This window comes from Pteropus alecto, unplaced genomic scaffold, assembly GCF_000325575.1.
Source record: "Pteropus alecto unplaced genomic scaffold, ASM32557v1 scaffold71, whole genome shotgun sequence".
NCBI classification, from domain to species: domain Eukaryota; kingdom Metazoa; phylum Chordata; class Mammalia; order Chiroptera; family Pteropodidae; genus Pteropus; species Pteropus alecto.
Genome location: NW_006433024.1, coordinates 12,645,326 through 12,669,026, shown reverse-complemented (window position 1 = coordinate 12,669,026; position 23,701 = coordinate 12,645,326). Strand labels below are relative to the sequence as shown.

General features: G+C 35.8%; 1 protein-coding gene across 2 annotated transcripts in view; it reads right to left on the bottom strand.

Moving 5' to 3' along the window:
* The window catches only part of CUNH11orf74 (chromosome unknown C11orf74 homolog), a 59,285-nt gene that overhangs the window by 23,763 nt on the left and 11,821 nt on the right, over positions 1 to 23,701 (bottom strand). The window contains exons 2-3 of one of the 2 annotated variants that reach the window (XM_025044161.1): positions 21,005 to 21,060; positions 19,068 to 19,222 (exon numbers count right to left, since the gene is read on the bottom strand). In XM_025044161.1, coding sequence (XP_024899929.1) covers positions 19,068 to 19,170 — 103 coding nt within the window. In that variant the 5' untranslated portion in view covers positions 19,171 to 19,222; positions 21,005 to 21,060. The remainder of the gene's footprint in view (positions 1 to 19,067; positions 19,223 to 21,004; positions 21,061 to 23,701) is intronic. The other variant, XM_006908041.3, reaches the window with a different exon arrangement.

Sequence of the window (23,701 nt, the reverse complement as noted above, 5' to 3'; positions counted from 1 at the left end):
CTAGTCTAGTTTATTTTGTGTTTATTGAGAATCTTCCTTCCAAACAAAATTATTAGAGTTTTCAAAGAAACCTACAAACCGAATGCTTCAGGCATTAAACACTCGGTTTTACAAAGTTATTTCTAAAAATGCAAGAAAGGTAACACTATTTCACTTACTATACAAAAAAATATTTATTAAGTGCTAACTATGTGCCCAGCATTGTCTTCAGCCTTTGTTAAGAGGTCAGTAAGGCCCAGTATTTGCAAGACTCTTTGAATGTACCTATCTCATTTTCTTTTCTAAATTTGATGGGAATTATCTTGATATGGAAGCAATATATGGATGATTTTAGAAAATTTATGAGAAAAAAATTAAATTTGAAAATTACTCATAATCCTACAAGACACAGAAACTGTAACAAAATTTTTCAGTGGCTATGTCTCTCATCTTTTATCTATGCATCTATGTACTTCTAAAAATCAAATACATTTTTACTGTACATATTATAATTCAACTTGACAGCAATATTTCTTTCCATTTTATTGAATATTCTTTGTGTAATTTTAATAGTTATAGAGAATTCCATTGTATAAATGTAACGTGATTTATTTAACCAATCTCTTATTCTCAACTATTTAAAACTATAAACAACAAACACTTTGTACTAAATCTGTGCACATTCATGATTATATTCGGAGACAGAAAATTATGATATCATGATACCATTAACAGAAATGTGGGGATAAATTCTGATGTGAGATAATGAATTAAGCTTTGGCCATGTTGCATTTGAGGTGCCAGAGGAAATGAGAAATGCTCAGAAGGCAGCCGCAAATGTAAGCTAAAATATGGGAGAGAGATAACAATTATAGGTAAATATCTGGGAGTCAATTACACTGGGGTAACGGTTTAAGTCATAAAATTATTTTAATATTAGTAGTAATATTAAAAATAACAATAAGGGCTAACATATACTGAGTGTCAGATACTTATGAGCATCTCATAAATCTCACTTAAGCCTCACGACCCTAAAGGAAAGTACTATTAGTATCTCCAATTACAGATGAGGAAACCAAGGCCAAATGAGATTAAGTAATTTGTTAAAAGTCATATACCTGGTAAACAGCAGAGTAGGGGGATTTGAAGCCAGAGTCTTCTGACTAAGAACCCATGCTCCTAAACACTGTGCTATGTCACTTAGCATAATATAACAGATGAAGGGAAAGGGTCCTTAGAGAATCAAAAAATGAAGTGGAAAAAAGAGAAAACATCCCAGAAAGGAGACAAAGAAGAAAAGTTTACAATAGTACAAAAAGAACAAAAATACCATAGTAGATTCTAAAACTAAGACTGGCTTGCTGCAACTGACATTAGCAAATACAGAAATAGATGCCATTAATCACTAGGAACGTGCTAAAAGATTCAAAAGAGGCCAAGTGGCAGAAATCCAGGCATTGTCAGGTTGGGTATCACTGTTTCATCCCCTTATAACACTCTACCAGGAAAAGGTTCCAGAGACACAGAGATTGTTTAATCCCTGAGCTCCTTAGGCAGGTATCTAACTGGAGGGGTCGTGACACAGCCTAATCCAGCAAGGTGGCCATGTTTGCTCTTCAGCTGTTAGTTGCATGGCATCAAAATCAGTGAGATTCCTGTTGTTAATCATCACAGCCTGGTGCAAGTTCAGTTGGAATCTTTGTTTGCTTCTGAATACCCATCGTTGGTATAATTAAAACTTGGAAGTGTGTCTAAAGGACATTAACACAGAAATGCTGTTGGGGAGCAGAGGTAAGATAACCTAGTCTATAGTACATTATTAGCTCAATAAGCCAGAGAGGGAAAACACAAATATGGAATTTATCGCTTTGTCTTTAAAAAGCTTATATTATAGTAAATAACACAAATTCAGGCCAGTTTTCTCTACTGCCTCCTATACCAGCACCCTTGACTCCTAACTAGCTACAACTGAGAGAGATGACCCCTGCCGTTGGCCTCAACAAATCCTTAGAAATTTCTGGGCGGAAGGGCTGGGGGTAGGAGTGGGGGGAGGCTGAGTAAGTAAGGTAATGGGAGGGTTGCTAAGAATATGGCTGCAGTAACGAGCATTATAAAAGATCAGACGAGTGAGAAAGCAATAGTCTTAAGATTTATACCCCCTGACTTCTTCCTCTTGGACAGCCACGAAGATGTCCTAAATCGCTCCTAGGGCAAAGATGAGCAGTGGTAGCAGGGTGGAGCAAGACAGGCCTGAAAATGCTGGGCAACGGAAGTTATCCGAGGAATGAAAGAGTTCCTCAAACTTCATCAAAGTTCGAAGCAAGACTTCCTGTGGCTACCTGCCACTCCTCAGTGCACCGTTCTGACACGAGATGGCATCGTTTCAGTTCTCCTTGCTTATCCTTTAAGTCGGGCATAACCTAAATCTAGTTATTCCTAAAAAATTGCTATGTACTCACCCAGCTCAACAGTACTATAATAGTCTATTGACTTAAATATTTGAAAAGCACAGTGATGTCTGGGACAAACAAGTTCTATTTGTTCTCATGATTACACAGTGTGTTCCTTTACCATTTCCAATAAAACAACCAGGTTATTGAACAGATAACCAGATCAAACTCTTTTGAAAGAAAGAGCAAAATACAGTAAAGTGCCAGCTTCTGATGCTGATGTTGAATTACTGCGAGGGTGTCAGATCTAACAAAATTTCTTATTCACTCTTTTAAAATTTCTTCCTTTCATAAACATAAAGCTTTTGTTTTTTGAATACCAGAAGATTAAGAAGAGAACTTGTTTGTGCTCACTCCGATTGAACTTATAGTTTAAGGCTCCTTCCTAAATCTTAAAAATAGTTTCACAAGAATACATACTCTATCACTCCAAAGTCCCAGATGTGCTTCTTGTAAGGCTTTCAGTATTTAAAAACAACAACAACAACAACAAAAACATGACGAATAATAGACTTCTTGGTAGAATGAGATAGGAAAAAAGTTCTTTTTCAATATGATGCTGTCAAAATGGCAGATGTTGGCACAACTCAGAATCTGAAGTGGCATAAAGCCTGATTAGAGAGCCAGAATCTGGTGAAAGATTTATCCTGGCGACAATCCAAACGTGCCACCCAAGTATTCATCTCATCTTCTTCTATTTTTCATAAGAGTCCTTTTCCACTCTCATCTTATCCCTAATGTTTCCTGCTTTGAAATAAGTGTCAGACGTAATATATTTTAGAAATCTAACAGCAACATTTCGGAGAACAAATAGGTTACTGAGACCTGAAAGAGTGGTTCTCTGGGCATTTCTGAGTCAAAACTTCAACACAGATGAGACAAAGGTTTTTTTCTAAAGGTTTTTAAAGGTTCCATTATTCTGAAGCAACGGAATTTCAATTTTCTTTTGATACCTAACAGACAAGCTTCCAACAGATCACCCTTACAAGGCCACCAGCTATACCTACAGTGTCTAATTTCAGGCCAAAGAAAAAGGTTGAAAAAGTTGAAACCACTGATGCCACAATAAATTAGATACTAATCACATATTGATTATCTATCTTCCAGATGAAAGCGATCAATTTCATTGAAGTCTATTTTGAAATGAACTTTTTAAAAATTCAAGTTTTTCCATACAGAAGCCAGACCAGTGGCCACGTGCTGAGAAGCATCGCCACACTTGCGGGAGAGTTCTCACAGATCAACACCACCAGCATCAGAATTCACAACCAAATTCTGTCAGCAGCCTCTGAGTGTCTGTTCTTCTGCACCGTGGTCGACAGTAATGTAAAACAAGGGCATGTTCTCAGTCATACAGATATTGAATATGTTGCTAGAAGGAATGAAAAAATTCATTGGGGGAAAATTCTGTGCAACACTGGGCAGCTGCAAAAAGCCTTCTGCAAAGAGAATAGGGGATAAGCAATCATGCTTATAACAAGGTTGGGTACTTTGAAAGTCAGAGGGCGATTTTCACATTATACTCCTAGCCTACAGCAATGCTTCTCTGGACAATAATAATTGCTCTTGATTTGTCCAGCCAAACTACTTCCCTCAACTGCTTCTTGATCACATGCTACCTGGTATCTGGCCTCCCCTGGAGCGATAGTCATTAGGATTAAATAAGCAATTTAAAAACCAATCAATCATAAATCAAAATAAATCCAAAGAAGCTAAATTCAGCAGACAAATGTTTTGTCTAAATTCCCTTTGCAGTGCTCTGAATTCCAACTGTTTTATGTACTTCATTGAAAGGGCACAGGGAGGAGAGGATTACCTCAGCCTGGCAAGTCAGGAATAATTGTGTTTTCCCTGAGGCTGGATGATAATTGACTCATTATTCACAGTCATAGCTCTCAAACTGCCAAGAAACGAATGCACAACCCTGGCCCTGAAAAACGTGTGTCAAAAGCCCAAGATGAAGGACACATAGTAGTAAGTTGAATTTTTTTAAATGTCCAGTGTTAGGCACTCACAGAAGGAAAAATGTAGAGAGCGTAAAGTTGCCGAAAAGTTTATTTGCAGGAAAAAAATCTGAGTGGTAATTGAGTTATGCAATTCATTCAATCCAAAAGTTATAACCTGGCATCAATTGCGACATGCAGAGTGACAAAAATAGGTAAGACCAGTCCTCGCCTTACAGAATTTACAAATGAGGAAGTTAAGCCAGGTATGCAAACCACCAAAACAGAACCCAACTATGGCAGATGATGTAAGGGAGGTAGGGCACAATGTTAGAGGATGGTAAAATCACAATTCGTTTCGGAGAATCACAAAAGCTTCACACAGGAACGGGGCATCTGAGCCAGGCTTTGAAACACAGCAACAGTTTCAACAGGTGAACATCACAAGTTCCGCTACAAAGGGAAAATTGCATCATATGTGGTCTTTTGTGCCAGACATTTTTTACTTGGCATAACGTCTTTGAGGTTCATCCATGTTGTAGCATGTTTTAGTATTTCACTTCTTTGTCAAGAACTAATCCATTATATGGATAGACCACATTTTGTTTTTCCATTCAGCAGTTAATGGATATTTGGATTTTTTCTACATTTTGTACCCCCTTGATTCTAATATTCCACGTGGTGCCATAACATTATGAAATCAAAATAAAGGACAACTAGAGTTTCAGCTTCCTTCCACACCCAAACAGTGGGAGAAATGCATGTATTAACTGAAGCTACAACTCTCTGATAATCTTCTCTCCTCAGTGTGGTCATAGCCTTAGAATCAGGCCACTCTCTATTACATGGATCAGATTTATCTGACATCATCTGAAATTACTTTTCCTCACTGCTCATTGTCCATCTCTTTACAATAAAATATAAACCTTAGGAGAACAGGGATCTCTTGGTCAGGAACTTGCTCATAGTTTGTGAAAAGGAAAATGTTCATTTTCCACTGCAAAGGACATGTAACAATTAAGACTAGAATCCAACCCTCCAAATAGCGGGCACACTGTGTGCTTAACACCAGGCCAGGCTAGAAGATGAGGAGTTAAGAAAGTTGTGAGACATGACCTCTGCCTAGAAGAAACATAATCAATTCCATTAAAACTTTTACTCACACAAAAGCATAACCTTTTCATATCTCTCAGTCAGCATTTCCATGTCTAAGAATTTTTCCAAAAGAAATAATTAAGTACGTGGGCAAAGATTTCACTATAAAGCCAAAATGTCTAATCTACTCCCTCGGAAATGTTTACTTAATCAAAGCCTTAAATTTTTGCTTATCTTTGAACCAGCATTTCCATGTGTAAAAATTTACTCAAAGGCCATAAATAAAAAGAGTGAAAAGATGCAGCTACTAGATTGAATGAATTAATGAATTAATGGGTAAACAAACAGATACAGAAGGCTAAAGCCATTACAAGGACCTACAAGGCTATCCATGCCTTATCTGTCCCCACTTCCATACCCTCTGACCTCAGTTCTCATTCTTCTCACCCATGCTCATGACACTCTGGTCACACTTGTTGCCTCATTATTCCTCAACCAGGCTGCTGCTGTCAGCACGACTCTGCCTTGATTGTTCCCTTGGTCTCAAATACTTTTCTCTAAAGTATTGCAAACTGAACTCCCTCACTTCCTTCCGATCCTCATTCAAATTTTACCTTCCCCAGGCCACCTAGATCACCCTACATAGAACTGCAACCCTCCATACCCGCTACCAGCACAAAGGCTCTGTTCTATATTTTTTTCTTTCCCAAAGCAATGACTTTCTTCTAACAAAAATATTTTTCTTATTTATTACTTTTATTGTTTGTACTAACATTTATTGTTTGCCGTCCGCCTTCCCCCTTCTAAGATGCAATTCCCTGAAGGTAATGATCTTTGTCTCTTTTGTTCACTTATGTGAGCAATACTGGCACACAGTAGGTGTTTAATAAACATTTATTGAATGAATGAAGATGTGAGATGCAGCATCACTTATTGTAGCCAAAAATTGTAAATAAGTGTTCGACAAAAAGAGGATGGTTAAATAAATTATGGCATATCCACACAATTAAATGTAATGCAGTCGTTAAAAATACTGTTAAAATAACCATATTTAATAACATGGGAAGATGTTCATCCCTGATATGTGAAAAAGCAAGATACAAAGAGTATGTATAGTATGATCCCACTTAAGATAATATAACAAATTTGCTGAATATACAAGTGAATGAAACTTTAGGTTGAGCCTTTACTGTAATTCAGGTACTGTTAATATAAATAAACATAAGTATTTGTGTATATGTTCATATATACATATATATAATTATTTAATACTAATAACAAATCTATGAAATGAAGGTTATTATATCCATCTTACGGATAACAAAACTGAAGCTTAGAGATTTTAAATAAAACTTTCTTAAGACCACAAGTGGGGAAGTAGTAGAGCTCAGATTCAAATCCTGGCTGTCACCAAGTCCCATGTTCTTAACTAATAATTATATATACGTATATATAAATTAATCAACAGAAAAGTTCAGAAAGGATCTATACATCCTTAGTTTATCTCTAAGACACAGGATTATGGTATTATTAATTAATTAATTGGATATAGGTTTGCTTACATGAAACAGACACCCAAAGTAACAATTGGTTAAATAAGATGGAAGGTTATTTCTCTCTCATGTAAGGGGACAGACTAAACAATTCAGGGCTAATATGGTCGTTCTGCTCCACAGTCATCCTAAAACCCAGGCTCCTCCTATCTTTCTGCTCTGCCATCCACAAGGCACCACCCTTCTCTGCATGCCTTAAAATGATGCACCACCATACCCTTGCTCCAAGCAAGAGGGTAAAGAAAAAGAAGAAGAAAGAGTACACATCTATCCCCCTGTGTCATTAGTGAAGGCATGGCTTAAGCTACTCTGTCAAGGAAGCACCAAAATAGAGCAGCTAAAACAAGAATTTTTTTCTCTCTCATGTAACAGTTCAAGGCAGGTGAGCAGGCTCTGTTCCATCAAGTGATCCAGGGATCCAGGCTGGTGGGGTGCTCCGCCATCCTTAGCACATGGCTTCTATTCTTGGGTCTAAGGAGTTGCTCAATGATTGCCTACTTCCAGCGAGGGGAAAAGAATAAAAAGAGTCTAGGGTATGTTTCTTCAAGATATGACCCAGAAGTTACACAAATCAGTTCTCCTCACTTCTTACTGGCACAGACTTAGTCAAATGGCTATACCTATCTGCAAAGGAGACTGGGAAATGTAATCCTTATTCTGAGTGGCCATAGAGTAGCTAAAAATTCTACTCCTATAGAAAAAACATGTTTTTTGTTTTGCTGTGTGTGTATGTGTATACGTGTTTGTGCCTCTCTGTACTTTCTAATTTTCCTACCATGACCAAAAAAAAAAAGCCCTCCTATTTTTAGAAGTAAAAACCATTTTATTCTAATCCTCAATCTATGAGGAATATCTACATGCATCCCATTTCTTTTTAAAAGTCTTTCTTGGAAATACTGAAAAAAATGTAAGATTTTACATTTACATTTTTTATATTTTAGACTCGAGACTCCTTTAATATTTAATTTTATATGTCCCTCTTTTAAATCATAGTTACTCTAATCATAAAATTTTACAGTTGAGTAAATTTTTTTAACTTACCAAGTACCTTCACATATGAAATACACAGCAGAAAAGTTATCATAAGCAACAAAATCATTGGAGAGACAAATCCTAGAACTACATCAATAAGATGCCTACACAGCCCATGTGGTCTCCCGTGTCTCTTGCTAGTACACTTGCTAATGGCAAAACGCTCACAAAGAACACAGTTCCAGCAACAACAGAAGAAGCAAGGAGATTTCCCTGTGATGGGTCAACTTTGGCCTACAGACACATGCACAATAACCCTTCAGACTTGGAACAGAATGTACGCTGAACTAAATAAAGCCTACCCTAAAATAAACTATTATATTCTAGCCTCTGTATCAGAGATTAGCAAGATCACGGTAAAATTATTCTTGTAACCCACCACATTTTTTCACTGTCAAAGTGCCTTTTAAATAATATAAAATGATGACATTAAGTTAAAATTTATACTTAAAATAAAATAATCGTTGTTTAATCTTTTGGATTTTAAAATTTATATTTAAAATAAAATAATCGTTGTTTAATCTCCATCCAAAGATTAAACAACGATTATTTTATTTTAAATAAAATAAAATAATCGTTGGAGAATTTCATTAAAGTTATGGTCCTTCTTCCTGGAAAAATGCAATATATACAAAATCACAGAATTTGAGAGAATTCATGCATTCTCCATACCCTCCTTAATCTCATTTAGGGTGTATTTCTCAAAGACGGTTTTTGAGAGTCAAGGTTCCTGGGCTGCACACTAAAACTACAAAATCAAAATTGGGGGCTTGGTCCCCAGGATTTCCCTCCCAGGTGATCTTTACATATACTTAAGGTAAGAGTCGCAAATGAAAATTCCATGAGGTACAACCTAAATTTTGAAAATAAAAAAGAAGCACATCTTATGTTTGTCAAAGCACATAAATACCTTTGCCTGAAGGTCAGATGCAAACATACTATGTAGTCTACCCACCAGAGGCCAGTGTAGGATTATTCCCTGAACTGTACAGTCTTACACTATACTATATACACTACACATAGACACTATACTGTATCTATACACATAGTTGGTTTTAACTTCAAGGAATATGGTATGGACAAGTAACATTGTAGATAGTATTTTACATTTTTATGTTCTAGATTCAAGATTTCCTTAATATATAACCTTGATGTCCCTCTTTTAAATCATAAATAGTCTCTATAAACATAACATTTTATACTTGGATAAATCTTTAAAACTTACCAAACACCTACATGTATATTTCATCTGATCTTCACCACAGCCATGTGAGACATTCCAAGCAGGCAGAATGATCCTTGATTTACAGATTCGGAGAGAGTAAGTGGCAGGCCTGCAGTCTCAGAATTAATAAATGCCTGAACTAGCTCTTCTGAATCTCTAACTAGAATAGTTTACACTGGTCCTGCCCACAACAAAATGAAAAATATAAGTGCAATATACAAAACACTTCATAAAGCTAAATTCCATCAACCGAAAAAATTTCCCTTCACTCTGAAATCATGCCCTTCTGCCTGCCTGCATGAAGACGCATCTGCTTAAGACAAGCTCTTTTACTCATATCGGTTGAAGAACGTAAGAATAAATTTTTTCCATCTTCTTTACAAATATATGCTTCTTAGAAGTTTCTAAACTTTATGAGATAGAATAACCTCTTCCTCACAAAATTCTAATAATCCAGGACTCATACATTGGCAAACAGCATTAGGGTGATGCTAGAGAAGACTTAAATGGTACATGTCTTTCACATTCTCTCATTTTTTTCAGGGCACTCCAGCCCGTCCCTCAGGATGGAAAAAAAAGTTGGAGTAAGAAAAAAAAAGAAGAAAAAGAAAAAACAGTCTAAAAATTCCACTGTTCTAATCATTCTGATTGGCATTAGGGTGATGCTAGAGAAGACTTAAATGGTACGTGTCTTTCACAGTCTCTCATTTTTTTCAGGGCACTCCAGCCCGTTCCTCAGGATGGAAAAAAAAGGTTGGAGTAAGAAAAAAAAAGAAGAAAAAAAAGAAAAAACAGTCTAAAAAGTCCACTGTTCTAATCATTCTGATTACTCTTTTCTTAACTCATAAATAGTGTTTATTTAATCTAAAACTGAGACCCCAAAACCAAAGGCAATATTTTGGTTATCGCGTTATCAGCACTATGTAAAGAGTAGTTAGTGTCACCTCACCAATCAACCTCTATCAAGTCTATAAACATATAGATTGCTATTGTGCCTTCACACATCTAGAGCATTTGGAACAGATACACAAAGAAATAAATAAGAATGACATATCAGAGTGGGGGCCCTGTCACCTGCATCTTGTATTCCCAGATTCTAGCTCAATGCCTTAAATATAACAGGAACACGGTCAATATTGAAATGACCACAACATTAGCAAGAAGAACTGGATTGACACTGTAATTAGAGACTAAATGCAATACCCAGAAATTAGATGACTGGCTACAAGTCACACAAAACATAATTTATGGAGGAAGGGGTAAAAAATAAACTATGGTACTTGATTCACAAGTCTTTTTTCTAATCAGCAATTCATACACTATAAAATCTAATACAAAGGCAGGCTAAATCCGGAAAACACATGAAAATGGTTAAATGATTCCTGCCTGTGCTAAGAGAGCAATAGTGCGCAAGAAGTGTGAGCTAACTGGTGTCACTTAACTCTATCTCACCTGGAATGAATCCAAGTAGGGAGAAAAAAAACAAAACCTCATACTAGACAGATTGCAGTTTGATTTTCATATAAGGAAGATATGAGTCTGGTCAAGATGAAGTTTCCTGTTTGCATCCTTTGTGTTCAGCTGACCGTTTCAAAGAAAATATTATTGTTCTACAGCTCAATGAACATTTTGCTAAAACCATCCAGATTTGAATACATGCCCATTCGATTGAATCACTGGATGCAGTTTTATGACCATTTCAGTTTCAAGTCGAGTAATTTACTCGTTTCCATCAAGTATAACAATACATTTACAATGAGTGAAAATAATGTCACCAGTTAAAGAGAAATGCATACAAAATAAATGTGTACACGATATTATTTAAATCAGCTACTTAAAGGTCGATAGTAACCATTTTAAAAGTATATTTGGCTACTATATAGTTCTCTGTTTCTGCTTTGTAAAAGTTCAAAATTCCATTTGCCTAAGTTCACCTCTCTAATTTATATGTACACATAAAATACACTGTATTACATATGTGTGTGTCGAAAAGATATAATCAAAAAAATGATGCTTTTATTTGTACATAAACCAAATTTTAAAACTCATAATATCTTACTTCACTGAGAAAACACACTCAAAAAGATATTTATTACAACAAAATACTGCACATTAAAAACGTGGCCAAAAATAAATTTAATGATTATAATTCAAAATGTAAATACTTAAATACATTTTCTTTCCTTATCCAATTACACCTAACCGCAGCATAGAAAACAAATTATCTGTGGACCAAATATTCATGTGTAGAATAAACATGAATTGTAACAACTGCAGCTGAAGATTTATGCTAATATATCTAAAACAAAATGGCTCCATCAGCTCAAAATCCATCATAATTTGAGGAAGGAAATTTCCTTCTGCAACTGAACCAGCATTTTTCTGTGTTTCATAATTTGTCAATTTGTTCCCTAAGTGTAGTGATTTAGTGATGACAAAAGAAACAGAGAAACAAATGAAAATTGCTTAATTACAGTTTGCAGATGTTCCCTCAAAGAGAAAGAACAGGTTAATGCTGCTGATGCTGTTTCTTGCAGAGGACCGTGCTATAAATTAGTTTGCTTCATTCAATCCTTTTTTTCTCTTTCAGTGTTCTGTGTGATATTTGATGTTATGTTGTGATAAAGAAGTCACATACAGATAGCCACTGACTTTGTGATCGATATAAAACCATGAACTTTTTTCTTTTTCTTTTATTCTTTGCAGGAAAGAAAGAAAGAAAGAAAGAAAGAAAGAAAGAAAGAAAGAAAGAAAGAAAGAAAAGAAAAGAAAAGAAAGAAAACCACCAATAAAAAGCTTTAAAATAATACCACTTCCTTATCTCTCCCATGGAATATCAGATTAATTGAGTTTTTTAACTGCCTAGTTGCTTTTATTAGCAAGTTCTCATATGATGCCTTCTATTTCCCTTGAGGTTAACATCCCCAATGGTCTACATCTTAAGTTAAAGTATGTTTATTGCTATTTGCCATTATTTTCAATTGTGCGCTTTACTGTTAAGCTCACATTTGCAAGAGTGCGTCCAGAGTTGCCATTTTTTTTCTCACTGTGGCTAACGATAAAAGGAAACAGAAAGATATTGCAAATGGCCTGTGAACTAAAAACACCACTCGATATTCAGTAGGGAATTAAATGACTGATAACAACAGTACAGAAAATGTGGCTTAAGTGCCACCTGGAAGCATAAAGCTGGTCAGTTCGTTTCCAACTTCCTCTGGCAGACAACCTGCCAGTTGCAAGGGTATCAAAACAATGTTAAGCCCACAGATCTCTAATGCCCTACAGAAAACAACTGCAAAAGGCTACACGGCCACGATTATTTTTTGTTGTTGTGTTTTCTTTTATAAGAGAAAGCTGTTTTTCTGCTCCGCTGAAATTCTTTTCCTGCTCTGAAACTGGTAAGAGGGCCAGCTGCTTTCTATATTTTTCTCTGTGGTATTTTTACAGCAGATTTTAAATTCATTCTTCAGTTTGGGAAAAGACTCTTTTTACCCCATGGAAGCTTAAAGATGCATTTCTAACATTCAAATTCAAAATAGCTTTGGGGACCAAAATGATATGTCAGTTATGGAAACGTGTTGTTTCATGTGCTGTCACCAGTTTCATTTTTAATTACATTTTTTAGGAGTCGTCAGTATGAATAGTGATATTCCTTTGGCTGAAATGACAACTCGAAGTTTATCAATCCAAAAGTGTAAACCAAATCCCAGGCCAAGATTCTAAGCTCTTGACAGAACATACACTCAATAAGAGAAAAAAAGTGGAAGACTCCTGTAATGAGAACTGTGTAACTTTGAACAAGTCACTTGTCCTCTGTGGGCCTCAGTACCCTCCAGGCAAGATACCTGTGACTGGTCTTCGACTTTCTTCTCCCTAATTCTGCCAGTCACCTGTTACTAAGTGCTGTCATTCTCTCACTTGCAGCGTCTCATGGGCCCTTTTAGCTTTCCATTTCCTCCTCCACTATCCTAGTCTTATCTCCCTCCACGTATGGATTTCTGCTCGGCCTCCTAGCTTGTCTCCCTGACTCCACTTGTTTCTCTACTTCTTTGCCCCAACCTTTCAAAATCACTTGTAGTGTGTGTGGGGGGGGGTGTGGGTATGTGTGTGTGTGTGTGTGTCTATGGCTCCCAGCTACTTAGCATATCAAATCCAAACTTAGGGTATCGTGAAACAGTCTACTTTGCAGGTTCTTCTTCCTGTGCTCATCCATGAAATGTGAATGTGAATTAAATGCCCTCTTGTCTGTCCTTCCATCATTCTGTATTCTCTTATTTTCTTTTTATTTCATTTAGTCAACAATATTTATTACGCATCACTTATTCTACATTAGCAGGCACTGCTGTAGGCACTAGAGTAATAATGGTGAACAAAATCCACAAGCAACTTCACGGAGCCTACACTCCCTAGAGGGACGATACAATAATTCTACTTTGAGGTAGCACATCCATCCGATGACTCATGTTATCTATATGCCAGTGACTCCCAGATCTTGAGAACTGCCCAGAGCTCTAAGTAAGGCAGAAAAGCAAAGTGGGTCAGTGTATGGGCTTTGGAGCCACACCGACTAAGCCCATAATTCACTGCCACCACTCACTAGTTACATGATCTTGGGCAAGTTAGGGTTGCCATCAGAAAATACCACATGATGGGTGGCTTAAAGAACAGAAATGTATTTCCTAACAGTTTTGGGGGCTAAAAGTCCAAAATCAAGATATTGGCAAGTTTGGTTTCCCCTGAGGCCCCTCTCCTTGGCCGGCAGGAGGCTGTCTTCTTGCTGCGTCCTCCCATGGCCTTTTCTCTCCATGTGTACTTCCCTGGTATGTCTCTTTCTTCTTCTAAGGACACCAGTCATTTTGGATTAGGACCCCAGCCTAATGACCTCAATTACCTCTTTAAAGATCCTAACCGTAAATACAGTCACATTGGAAAGCATGGCTTCAATGTATAAAGTTTAAAGAAACGAATGCAGTCCATAATAGCAAGTTACTTAACCTTAAGCCCTGGTTTCCTCATCTGCGAATTGGGATAACAAAAATAATAAAGATTAAAATGTAAAAAAATTTCACTGGATTATTATAAGAACTAATTGAGATGATACAGGTAAAATGCTTAGCATAATATTCAGTACATTACAAATGTCAGCTGCTTATCAATAATAATTTTAGACTAGTTTTCTTATAATCGCACAATCCCAGATGTTTCTGCGGGAGGGGTACAGCAGTACAGAGGAGGGGCAGATGTCTGGAGTTGGAATGCTTGACCAGACCTCAAGCAAATTGCTAATCTACAACAACTTTCATCTCCCTGAGCTATAAAAAGGAACAGTAATAGCTATTTCTTTGTATCCTTGTGACAATTAAATAAATTACTCAAGATAAATGCTTAGTGAGAATCTAAAATAAAGAGCACTGGACTGTCTCTTCCAATTCTACAATTGAAACAGAAACAAACTTTGGGCAATTATCTGGTATCTTAAAGGAGTATAGATAGTCCTACCATTTAAGCGAGTGCATATTATCAGAATTTGTAGTCTAAACTGGTGGTGCATCAGAATTACGTGGAGAGACTTATGAATATAAAAATTTCTCGACCCCTTGCTATAGAGTGTCTCACATAATAAGCCCAGGTTAGTGTCTGGAAATATAATGTAAGCCACGTGTGCAGTTTAAAATTTTCAAGCAACCATATTTAAAGTTTAAAAAAACATGAAGTTAATTTTAGTAATATATTTTAAGGCAATTTTCCAAAATATTGTCATTTCAAATGTAGTCAAAAATATTATTGGGATATTTTACTTCCTATTTTTATACTGTCTTTAAGATTCTTCAAATTACTTATTGCATATCTCAATTAAAATGCAAAATTTTCATCAGAAATATCTGATCTGTATTTATAGTTCATAAAATTTACATTAAAAAAAATTTACTATTAAGTTACATTTAAAAAAAAACAAGTTGTCCCAAACATATTTAAAAGTTTTTCAATAACTGAATTCAGTATCAGTTTTACTCAGTTCCTAGGGAGCACTAGCCACACTTTAAATGCTCAGTAGTCACATGTAGCTAGTGGCTCCTATATCAGACAGTGTAGGCTTAATGATCACAAATCACAATGATAACTATACATCCCTGAGATTTGTAATGATGGTAGACTATTGGCATATCTCCTTAAAGAACTAAATGTGAATAAAGCAAAAAATTTAGATTAAACTCTCTTATGATTACATAAGATTATTAAAATCCAAGGAAGACTGAAAGCTATTTAGAGGCTTTGAAACTTAGAGTCTGGAACAATCAAAGGTCAGACCACTACCACCAGCACATGAAGCCGCAGGCACAGTCCTTTGTCCTAAGCATTCAGACACACAATGTTCTACTTAAGGGGGCATTTACCTCAAATATTAACAAGTGTGAAGGGAGAAAAGAAAGTTGAGCTGACAGGAATTTTTTTCAAAGATATGCGGAAAGAACGACAAAATGCTAAAAGCAAAAAGTATTACTAGTGAAATGAGAATAGCATGAAGAAAACTAAAAACAAAATTACACATCAAAATTGAAAACATATCTTTGATCTAGACATAAGAAAACAGGTTAAAGCAGATAAATATTGCAGTGAATAAAAAGCTGTTTTAAGTGGTAATATAGAAACTGGTAGAATTGCTTGGGAAACTGGATCCTAAGTATTTTAAGAATGAAATTAGAGAACGAAAAACAAAAGATTTATTTAAGATTTCATCATAAAACCACAGTATATTCATTTCAATTTCCAGACTAAAAGCTGAATAGTTGGTAAAATGGGCAACTTTAATGGAAATTAACCATTTAGCCTGAAGCACAAAATCAGAGCAATAATGGTGTGAGGGGGAGGGGAGTGTGGGGAGGATGGGGGATAAGATGTAACTACTGAAAAGCCCCAAGGTTACTTATACGTGACATAATGAAGTAAAAAGGTTGAATGTCAACTTCTAAGTCACTGGCTTCTTACATATATAATTTCTGTGATCTCTGTGTGATGGCATTACGGGCAGTAACTACCATTGTAAAAGGTGAGAGTAAATGCTCCCCAAATCGGATTCTGTGATCATCTCGGTGTGGAAGGAAATCGAAAGAACCTGCCTTTTCCTTTCAACAGCTTAGAAATAACTCTAAACCTTACTAAAAGCAAAGCTACATCTCCATCTGGAAAACTTATTATTTAAACCTACTATTAAAAATTGTTTTATATAAATATATGTATTAGTACTAAAACAAATGGAACTGTGATCCAAAAGCACCATCACCAACAGAAGAACTTTAACATCTTTCAAATGCAGCTCTCATCTATCAAACCTTCCTGGACTCTATTTAACGTGTTAGGACTCAGGGTAAGTTTTGGTCCAGTGGTTATCCCAGGTTCACCTCTCCAATGGGTAGATTTAATTGTCCTTCCTTCGAGTATGGGCGGAATGGCCCTCCTATGAGAGCTCACAGAGCTCTGCTTCTCTCCATTATGGTACTTATCAGACATTAGTGTAATTCCTTGTTTGCTTATTTCTCTCTCTCACTGGACTATGAGTGCTTGAGAACACAAATTATATCTTATTTATTTTTGGATCCTTGGCAACTAACATAATACCTAGACCATAACTAGATACTCAGAAGGAATGAATGAATGAATGAATGAATGCACTAACAGAAAATCAAATGTAAGTTTTCACATCTGGTTTTTTATAACCAAAAAGAATGATAGAAATGTGACAGACAAGAAGGAAGAATTTTTTCCCTTTAGATGGATATTCTAAAAACACCTGTAAATTAATCATATTCACAAAGAAACTGAGACACCAATGACTGAAACTTGGTCTCTTCATTCACAATAATGTCAATATAATGATGTCTTCACTGATAATGAATAAAACCAAAATCTGCACGCTGACATTCTAATACGAATCTTACAACTTGGTCTTACTCTCTTGAACCAAAGACACTATTGAAAATTCAATTATAACTGTTTAAAACTCATAATTAATATGTTTCTTTAAAGATTTTGGCAGAACATTATATTTTTTATCAAATATGCCACGGTTTAAAAAAAACAGAGCTTCTCTAAAAAAAAAAAAACTGCGAAACATGATCAACATAAATGTACTATAGTGAGAATTATGCTACAATATTAACAGTTTCCAACTGTTTTTCCAAGAGTCTGAAGTGGTAATGTGAATTTCTTTCAATAAAGCTACAGTTTAATTTTTTCCAGGGAAACATTTTTAATAGGATTATTGACCCTTTTAACACTCTTGGAAGGAAAATGAGTCCCATAAGCGTTCTGGCATATAACTATTATAAAGTTAAAAAGAACAGTCAATCAATGGAAATGGTAATGGACTTGAGAAACTAAACTTACTAAAGAAATGCACATAAGTATGCATGGTGCTAACCACTTTAACAGAGAAGAGATTCCACTACATATCAGCAAAACGACGAAACACTAAGACAAATGGAGGGCTGGAAAGAAGGAGAAAACTTTGAAGAAATAGCTTTCATGGTTTTCCTTAAAACAGAATATAACATATTCACTTCAATCAATTCTTCTGACTATCATTCAATTCTTAGGCCTGTCCCTAAGTCCTGTTTGGTTTTTCAGAAGGTATTTAAATGTTTCAGGGGGAAAAAAAAGGATGCTTACTGATTTAAGATGCATTTTTGCACTCACAACTTTTTGTGCTTTAAGAGGAATTTTTTCAGGTCATTAGTTTATTATAATATGAACTGGCGCCTAGGGATATTTTGAAAGGAAAAAAATTAGTGTGCTTGGAGATGCAGTTTATGTTATTTGCATCATCATTTATTTCAGCTCAGTTTGGGGCCCAAAACTGAACTCAAAATGAAGTTGCCACATGGACAACAGTTTCTGTCTCAGCATGCAATGATCATACAGAAATTCGAAAAAAGAATAGACCCTCTTATCCTCAAAACAAAAATATTATAACCTCCTTAAAATATTCAAGTCCTTGCAAGTCCTTACTCTTCCATAGTACAAAAATAAAGCCCGCTTTACAAATAATTTCCCAAATAATTTGGATTATCAAACACAGTTGGCATACCAAGATGCACTAATTCTGCCCATTTTACCCTGTTTCTACACTCCACCCTCAGCCATTCATACTGTCATGTTTGGGTCCAGTGACTATGGTACTAAATCACTAGGCTCAAAGAAAGCAAGCATCTGCCTGGACCCAAATTACAGACCAAGGTGTTTTGAGCATTATCAAGGTGAATTTGATCCAAGTTATTATGTCAAAATAGATCGTTCACAGTCCTGAAGTTAACTAGAGAATTCCTAAATTCTCCATATCCCTTAAGTATAAACGAAACCACGGTCCAGTTTTGAAGTATAAACAAAGCAGATATTGATATTCCAATTATTTTGCACAACAAAAGAAACAGGTTGCGATCACTTTTCCTTCTTTTCATTATAACTACCCTTCTTTTATACTTGTTAAGAAGACATGAATCATGAAGACAGGTATCTCGAGAGTGTTATAATGTCGGAGATTATGAAACGTCCCTGTTCTCAATCTTGGTTACACATTAGAATCACCAGAGGAACTTTTATAAACTACTGATTCTTAGGCCCCCACTAAAATTTAGAATGGGCCATGGTATCGATAAACTCTAAAAGTTCCTCAGGTGAGTCCAATGTGCAGCTAAGTGAAGAACCAATAGCCTCACAAATGTGGATCAATGACCCAGAAGGGGCCAAGGTTCTTCATCTCTACTGCTAATGAAAGCTTATTTCTCCATTTTACCTTTTGAAAGATGAGTAAAAGTGCTCAGAAATTCTTCATATGTTTGCTCATGACAATTAACAAACTTATCCAAGACTTCTTCAATCATTTGATCTTCATCCATATCTCCAATTCTGATGTGTGGACAAGCATTCCTATTCACAAGGCCATTTTATCTACGAAACAAAGAAGAATACGAGCTAGAGAGATCCGTGCAGTACCAGCCTCTCTGAAAGTATGCTAGATGAGTAGGTGGAAGAATTCCAAGGCCCCAAAGGACAGATACGATAGTTCCTAGAGTACTAGACTTTAGTTCAAAAGACCAGAGTTTATTCATATCGTGGTTTCTGAATTGTTATCCTTGGCTTCAGTTTCCTCATTCTCATCTTCTTAATTCCCGTGTCTTTTCATCTTTGTACCCCAAGTGTTTAACAGCTCAGGAAGTTGCAGTAGAGCTGGCAGTCAATCAACATCAAGTTAAAATTACAGATGGTACTTAACTTAAGAAATTTTGATTTTTTCCCAGGCTAGCAATACGCATTACCATACCCTCTGGTGATGCCGAAGCTCCTAGTCAGCCACTCGATCACGAGGGTAAACAGTATTAAATGCATTTTAAACCTACAATGTTTCCAACTTGCATTGATTGGGTTTATCTGGACATAACCGTATCGTAAGTCAAAGAGCATCCGTACTTATCTGAACAGGTATGTAGTCAAATATTGCTAGAATCTGGCAAAATACTCATATAAACTTGCCCAATTACTTTACTTGTGCCTTACCTGATGTGGCTTCAAGTCCTTTCATCCTCCTGATCAATCCACCTGTTAAAGATTTTATACTGGCTTCCTTTCTTTAAAATACGCCATTGGAAATGAAAACAAGATTCCAGAAATGGCCCTGGATACAGTGAGATTTCACTAATTCTCACATTCCAAAACCCACCCTCCTTCTACGTACCTGAAGATCACACTCACATTGCTATGACCCCTCTACACAGTCAGTTCATTTAACACACAGCAAACTAAACGCCTGTCAGCTAAGACACAATACCACAATACTTGCACAGTCTGAACTTTGTTTTTACTTAGATTTCATCTTGTTAAATTCCACTCATTCTGTATGAAATGTCATTCTTACATCGCTTTGAGAAAATTGACTATCTACAAAAAAGCAGAAGAGTAATTACTGCCTAAGTAGCTAGTACAATTCATGGAGGATAATAAAAAGGAGGGGGTCTGCAATACTACCTAGCACACAGAGAAAGCACCAAGTTTCTTATTTTTTTCTAAAATAAGAGTAAAAATCCATTACCTGTTATTAACTTTATTTGATAAATTTTAAAAAAAAGATTTTCGTAAGCTGATGCCCAACCTCATTTGATGGCAAGTACTGATCTGAATTAACATGAAAGTATGTATGGCTTTTCTTTATTCTACTCAGTGTCACTATTTATGTTTCCCTGCAGAAATACTAATTGGCTTGCTTTTGAGGTGCTTTCCCAGACCCCACTGGAGATTTTTGTGTAATATGATTATCTTTCTGAACTCTAAAAGATTATAAATTCTGAAATACATCTGACCCCAAGGGTGTGAAGCTACATGTACCTCACAAGATTGCTATAAGGATTAAATGAGTATATGTGGCACCTCAAGAAATGTTAGCCATGATGATCATGATCATGATAATGGATCAGTCTTAGTATGCTGTCCTTTGCCTACACAAAAACCTATTTTGACTGTCACCCCTCTGACTTTGAAGGCAGTGATGTTACCTAGAGATAAATCAAGATAATTCTTCATGGGTTACAACCCTGGTTAAAACACGGGGTTGTAAAAGACTGAGTGAGAAGAAAATGTGTAGCTCTGTACCTCAAAATGAAAGAAACTGTTTCAAGCTATCTGTACCTAATAATCAGATACAGGAAAAAGCATCAGTTATGGTTTATGCAAATTTACCTGTAACACTGTCAAGTTTCAGCAATCCAAAGTTTAATAAATTATCCTTGCAGTAGCTAGAAAAAAATGATAAATAAATTCAGAGGTGGCTATTATTTTACTATCACGGACTTAGTTCCAAAAATGTCCATGTCAATCTGCTTTTCCAGAATTGGACCCCAACAAAATTCTAACATTGTATTATATCAATCTCATTCTCAGATCATCTTGGGTAATCTACTTCAGCAAGCGAGTACCACACAGAAGCAGCCGCTTGTGTTTTATATTTCTGCAAATGCCTCCTCGTGGATGCTTTTGAAGTGATGACAGAAATTCCTTTAAACTTCCTTTCCAATTCTCAGATTGGTATATTTTGAGTATTTAGCCTTAACACATGTAAATTTTGCTAAAAGCAAATAATTAACAGGCTGTGCATAGCACAAATTCAAAATCTTTCAAGGCCTTTAATTTTATTCATGTGGTTATCACATACAGAAGAGGTTATGTTTTTATGACTTTTTAAAGACTTTTGGAAAAACCGGTTTTACAAACTATCATTATTTGAAGCATCTAACAAACACCCACCTTCAAATTTAAAACTTTCCTTATCTATAAAAATACAAACAACCTAATGTTAAAAGTCCCCAGGGGCTGACAGAGCAGATAATCATTTACTAGACAGTCAAGTAGTTTATGCAAATCCTAGTGGTTTTCTAAAAGGAAGCAATGCTTTTTCAGTTACTATTCATGTGCATTTGTGTTTTTATCATAAAGTATTTTTCTAAAAGAAGGAAAGGGAGAGGGAAAGAAAAGGGGTGGTGGGGGAAGTGGAGAGAAACAGACTTGCCTGGATAACAAGATTTTTTGTTCTGGTTTAGATTTTATGTTTTTGGGCTTAGGGCTTCACATGAAAGACCTAGAACATATTGTGATGTTACATCTACTGGTAAATCACAAATAACACTTTCACAATTACAGCCTCCAGTAGGAAACACAGAGTAGTATAGACTACTAAAGGTCACAGGAAGACCACAGGCTTGGTAAGGAACAAGGTTCTCTTCTTATCAAATCGCAGAGATAAAACGAGAGAATCACACAACCTTCCTAAAGTTCTGTTTTCTAATATCTAATAATGAAACTAACAACCACCCAAGCCAGTTGGTGCTGTGTGCTATCTGAAAGGACTTTATTATGAAATGTGGTACATCTAATTATCACCATTAATTTAAGCACATCTTTGATGTTTATCTTCAGATCCCCGCTTGATCAACTTACCTAAACAAAATGCAACTTACAGAGATAAAAGTGGTAAACCTTAAAATAAGAGTCCCTATGAGCTAGTCTCTTCTAGTCTCCTCTTAAAGTGGTTAACCTGCTTTTTAGCAGCAAGCAAAGTTGTATGTATGAAAAAAAAGAAAAAAAGCTTTTTAAAAACAATTGTGAGATGTACGACTGATACTTAAAAATAACAAATAACACATTTTTAAAGAGTTGTGCAGGGGCTGTCAAAAGCCTACTTTCTCAAATTTTCATAGTTCTCAACAAAAATCTCTTGCTGTGCTAAAAGGTAAGATGGGATGTTATCAAAATAATTTGCCTTGCCTAAGAAAATGAAACCAGCAACGTTGGTACTTCACAAGATGAGTCTCCTTTTATATTCTGGAAAATTGACTAATCTCAAAAAATCCAAGTCGAATTGGAGGTGTACCTATTTATTTACATGATAAAAGAGATCTGAGATGGATGATTTCTTCTTCCTTGACTGAACTACACCTATTTTGCATTCTCTAAATTTTTTTATGTCTTTTAGGTCATATCAAGAAGAGAAAAAGAAGTCCAATGACAGAAATTGCCACAGATTCTTAGAGTTGAGAGAAACCGTAAGGTCACCTAGTGCAATCATAGAGAATAAATGAATGTTCTGGGGAAAAAACTTTTGGTGAGGTTTTTGTCAACTAGTGACCCTATGATGAGAAGTATTGTTTGGTTTTCATATCATAAATAGTAATGACATGCTCATGATGAATTTTAAGGCATTCATGAAATCAGCAAGAAATTAAGCAAAAAATTGCAATGTTACCCTAGATATATCCATATCTCTGACTACATTCCATACCCCAGTAACATTGTTGTTCCAGACAGCTACCAGTACAAATAAGAAAACGAAGGAAAAGATAAAAGGAATAAAGAGGAAGGCATAAATACAAATCTTATAAAACAGAAAATAATCTAAACTCCTTTACTGTATTTTTTTTATTGGGATGAGATAAAAACATACACTTCTAACATCAAAGAATACACTGCACTTCAAGTTATAAGCTTCTCCCAGAAAACCTATTCTAACACTTAAAAGGCATGAGATTCGTCATTATCACCAAAAAAGCTGACAGCATAAACTTCTATACTTCTACATAAATTCCCCGGGGTATACCCCTGCAATAAATATTAAAGGAAGCATTTAGAGGAAGGTAGGAAAGGGTTGGGATTACTGTTGACTACAAAGCTTTCCAATAAAGAAGTTGTGTTATCATCCGTGCAGAGGTCTCAGTAGTAGGCATGTCTTAGCTACACTTTTTCCTTTGAAAAATCTCATCTTAAAGAAAAAAGAAAAAAATAGACAACTATCCTAAAAACTGCATCTAGTAAAAAATGGGGGGCCACTCCATGCTTACTATGAACATAGATATCACAAAGTTCACCTTAAATAAAAAATTTTTT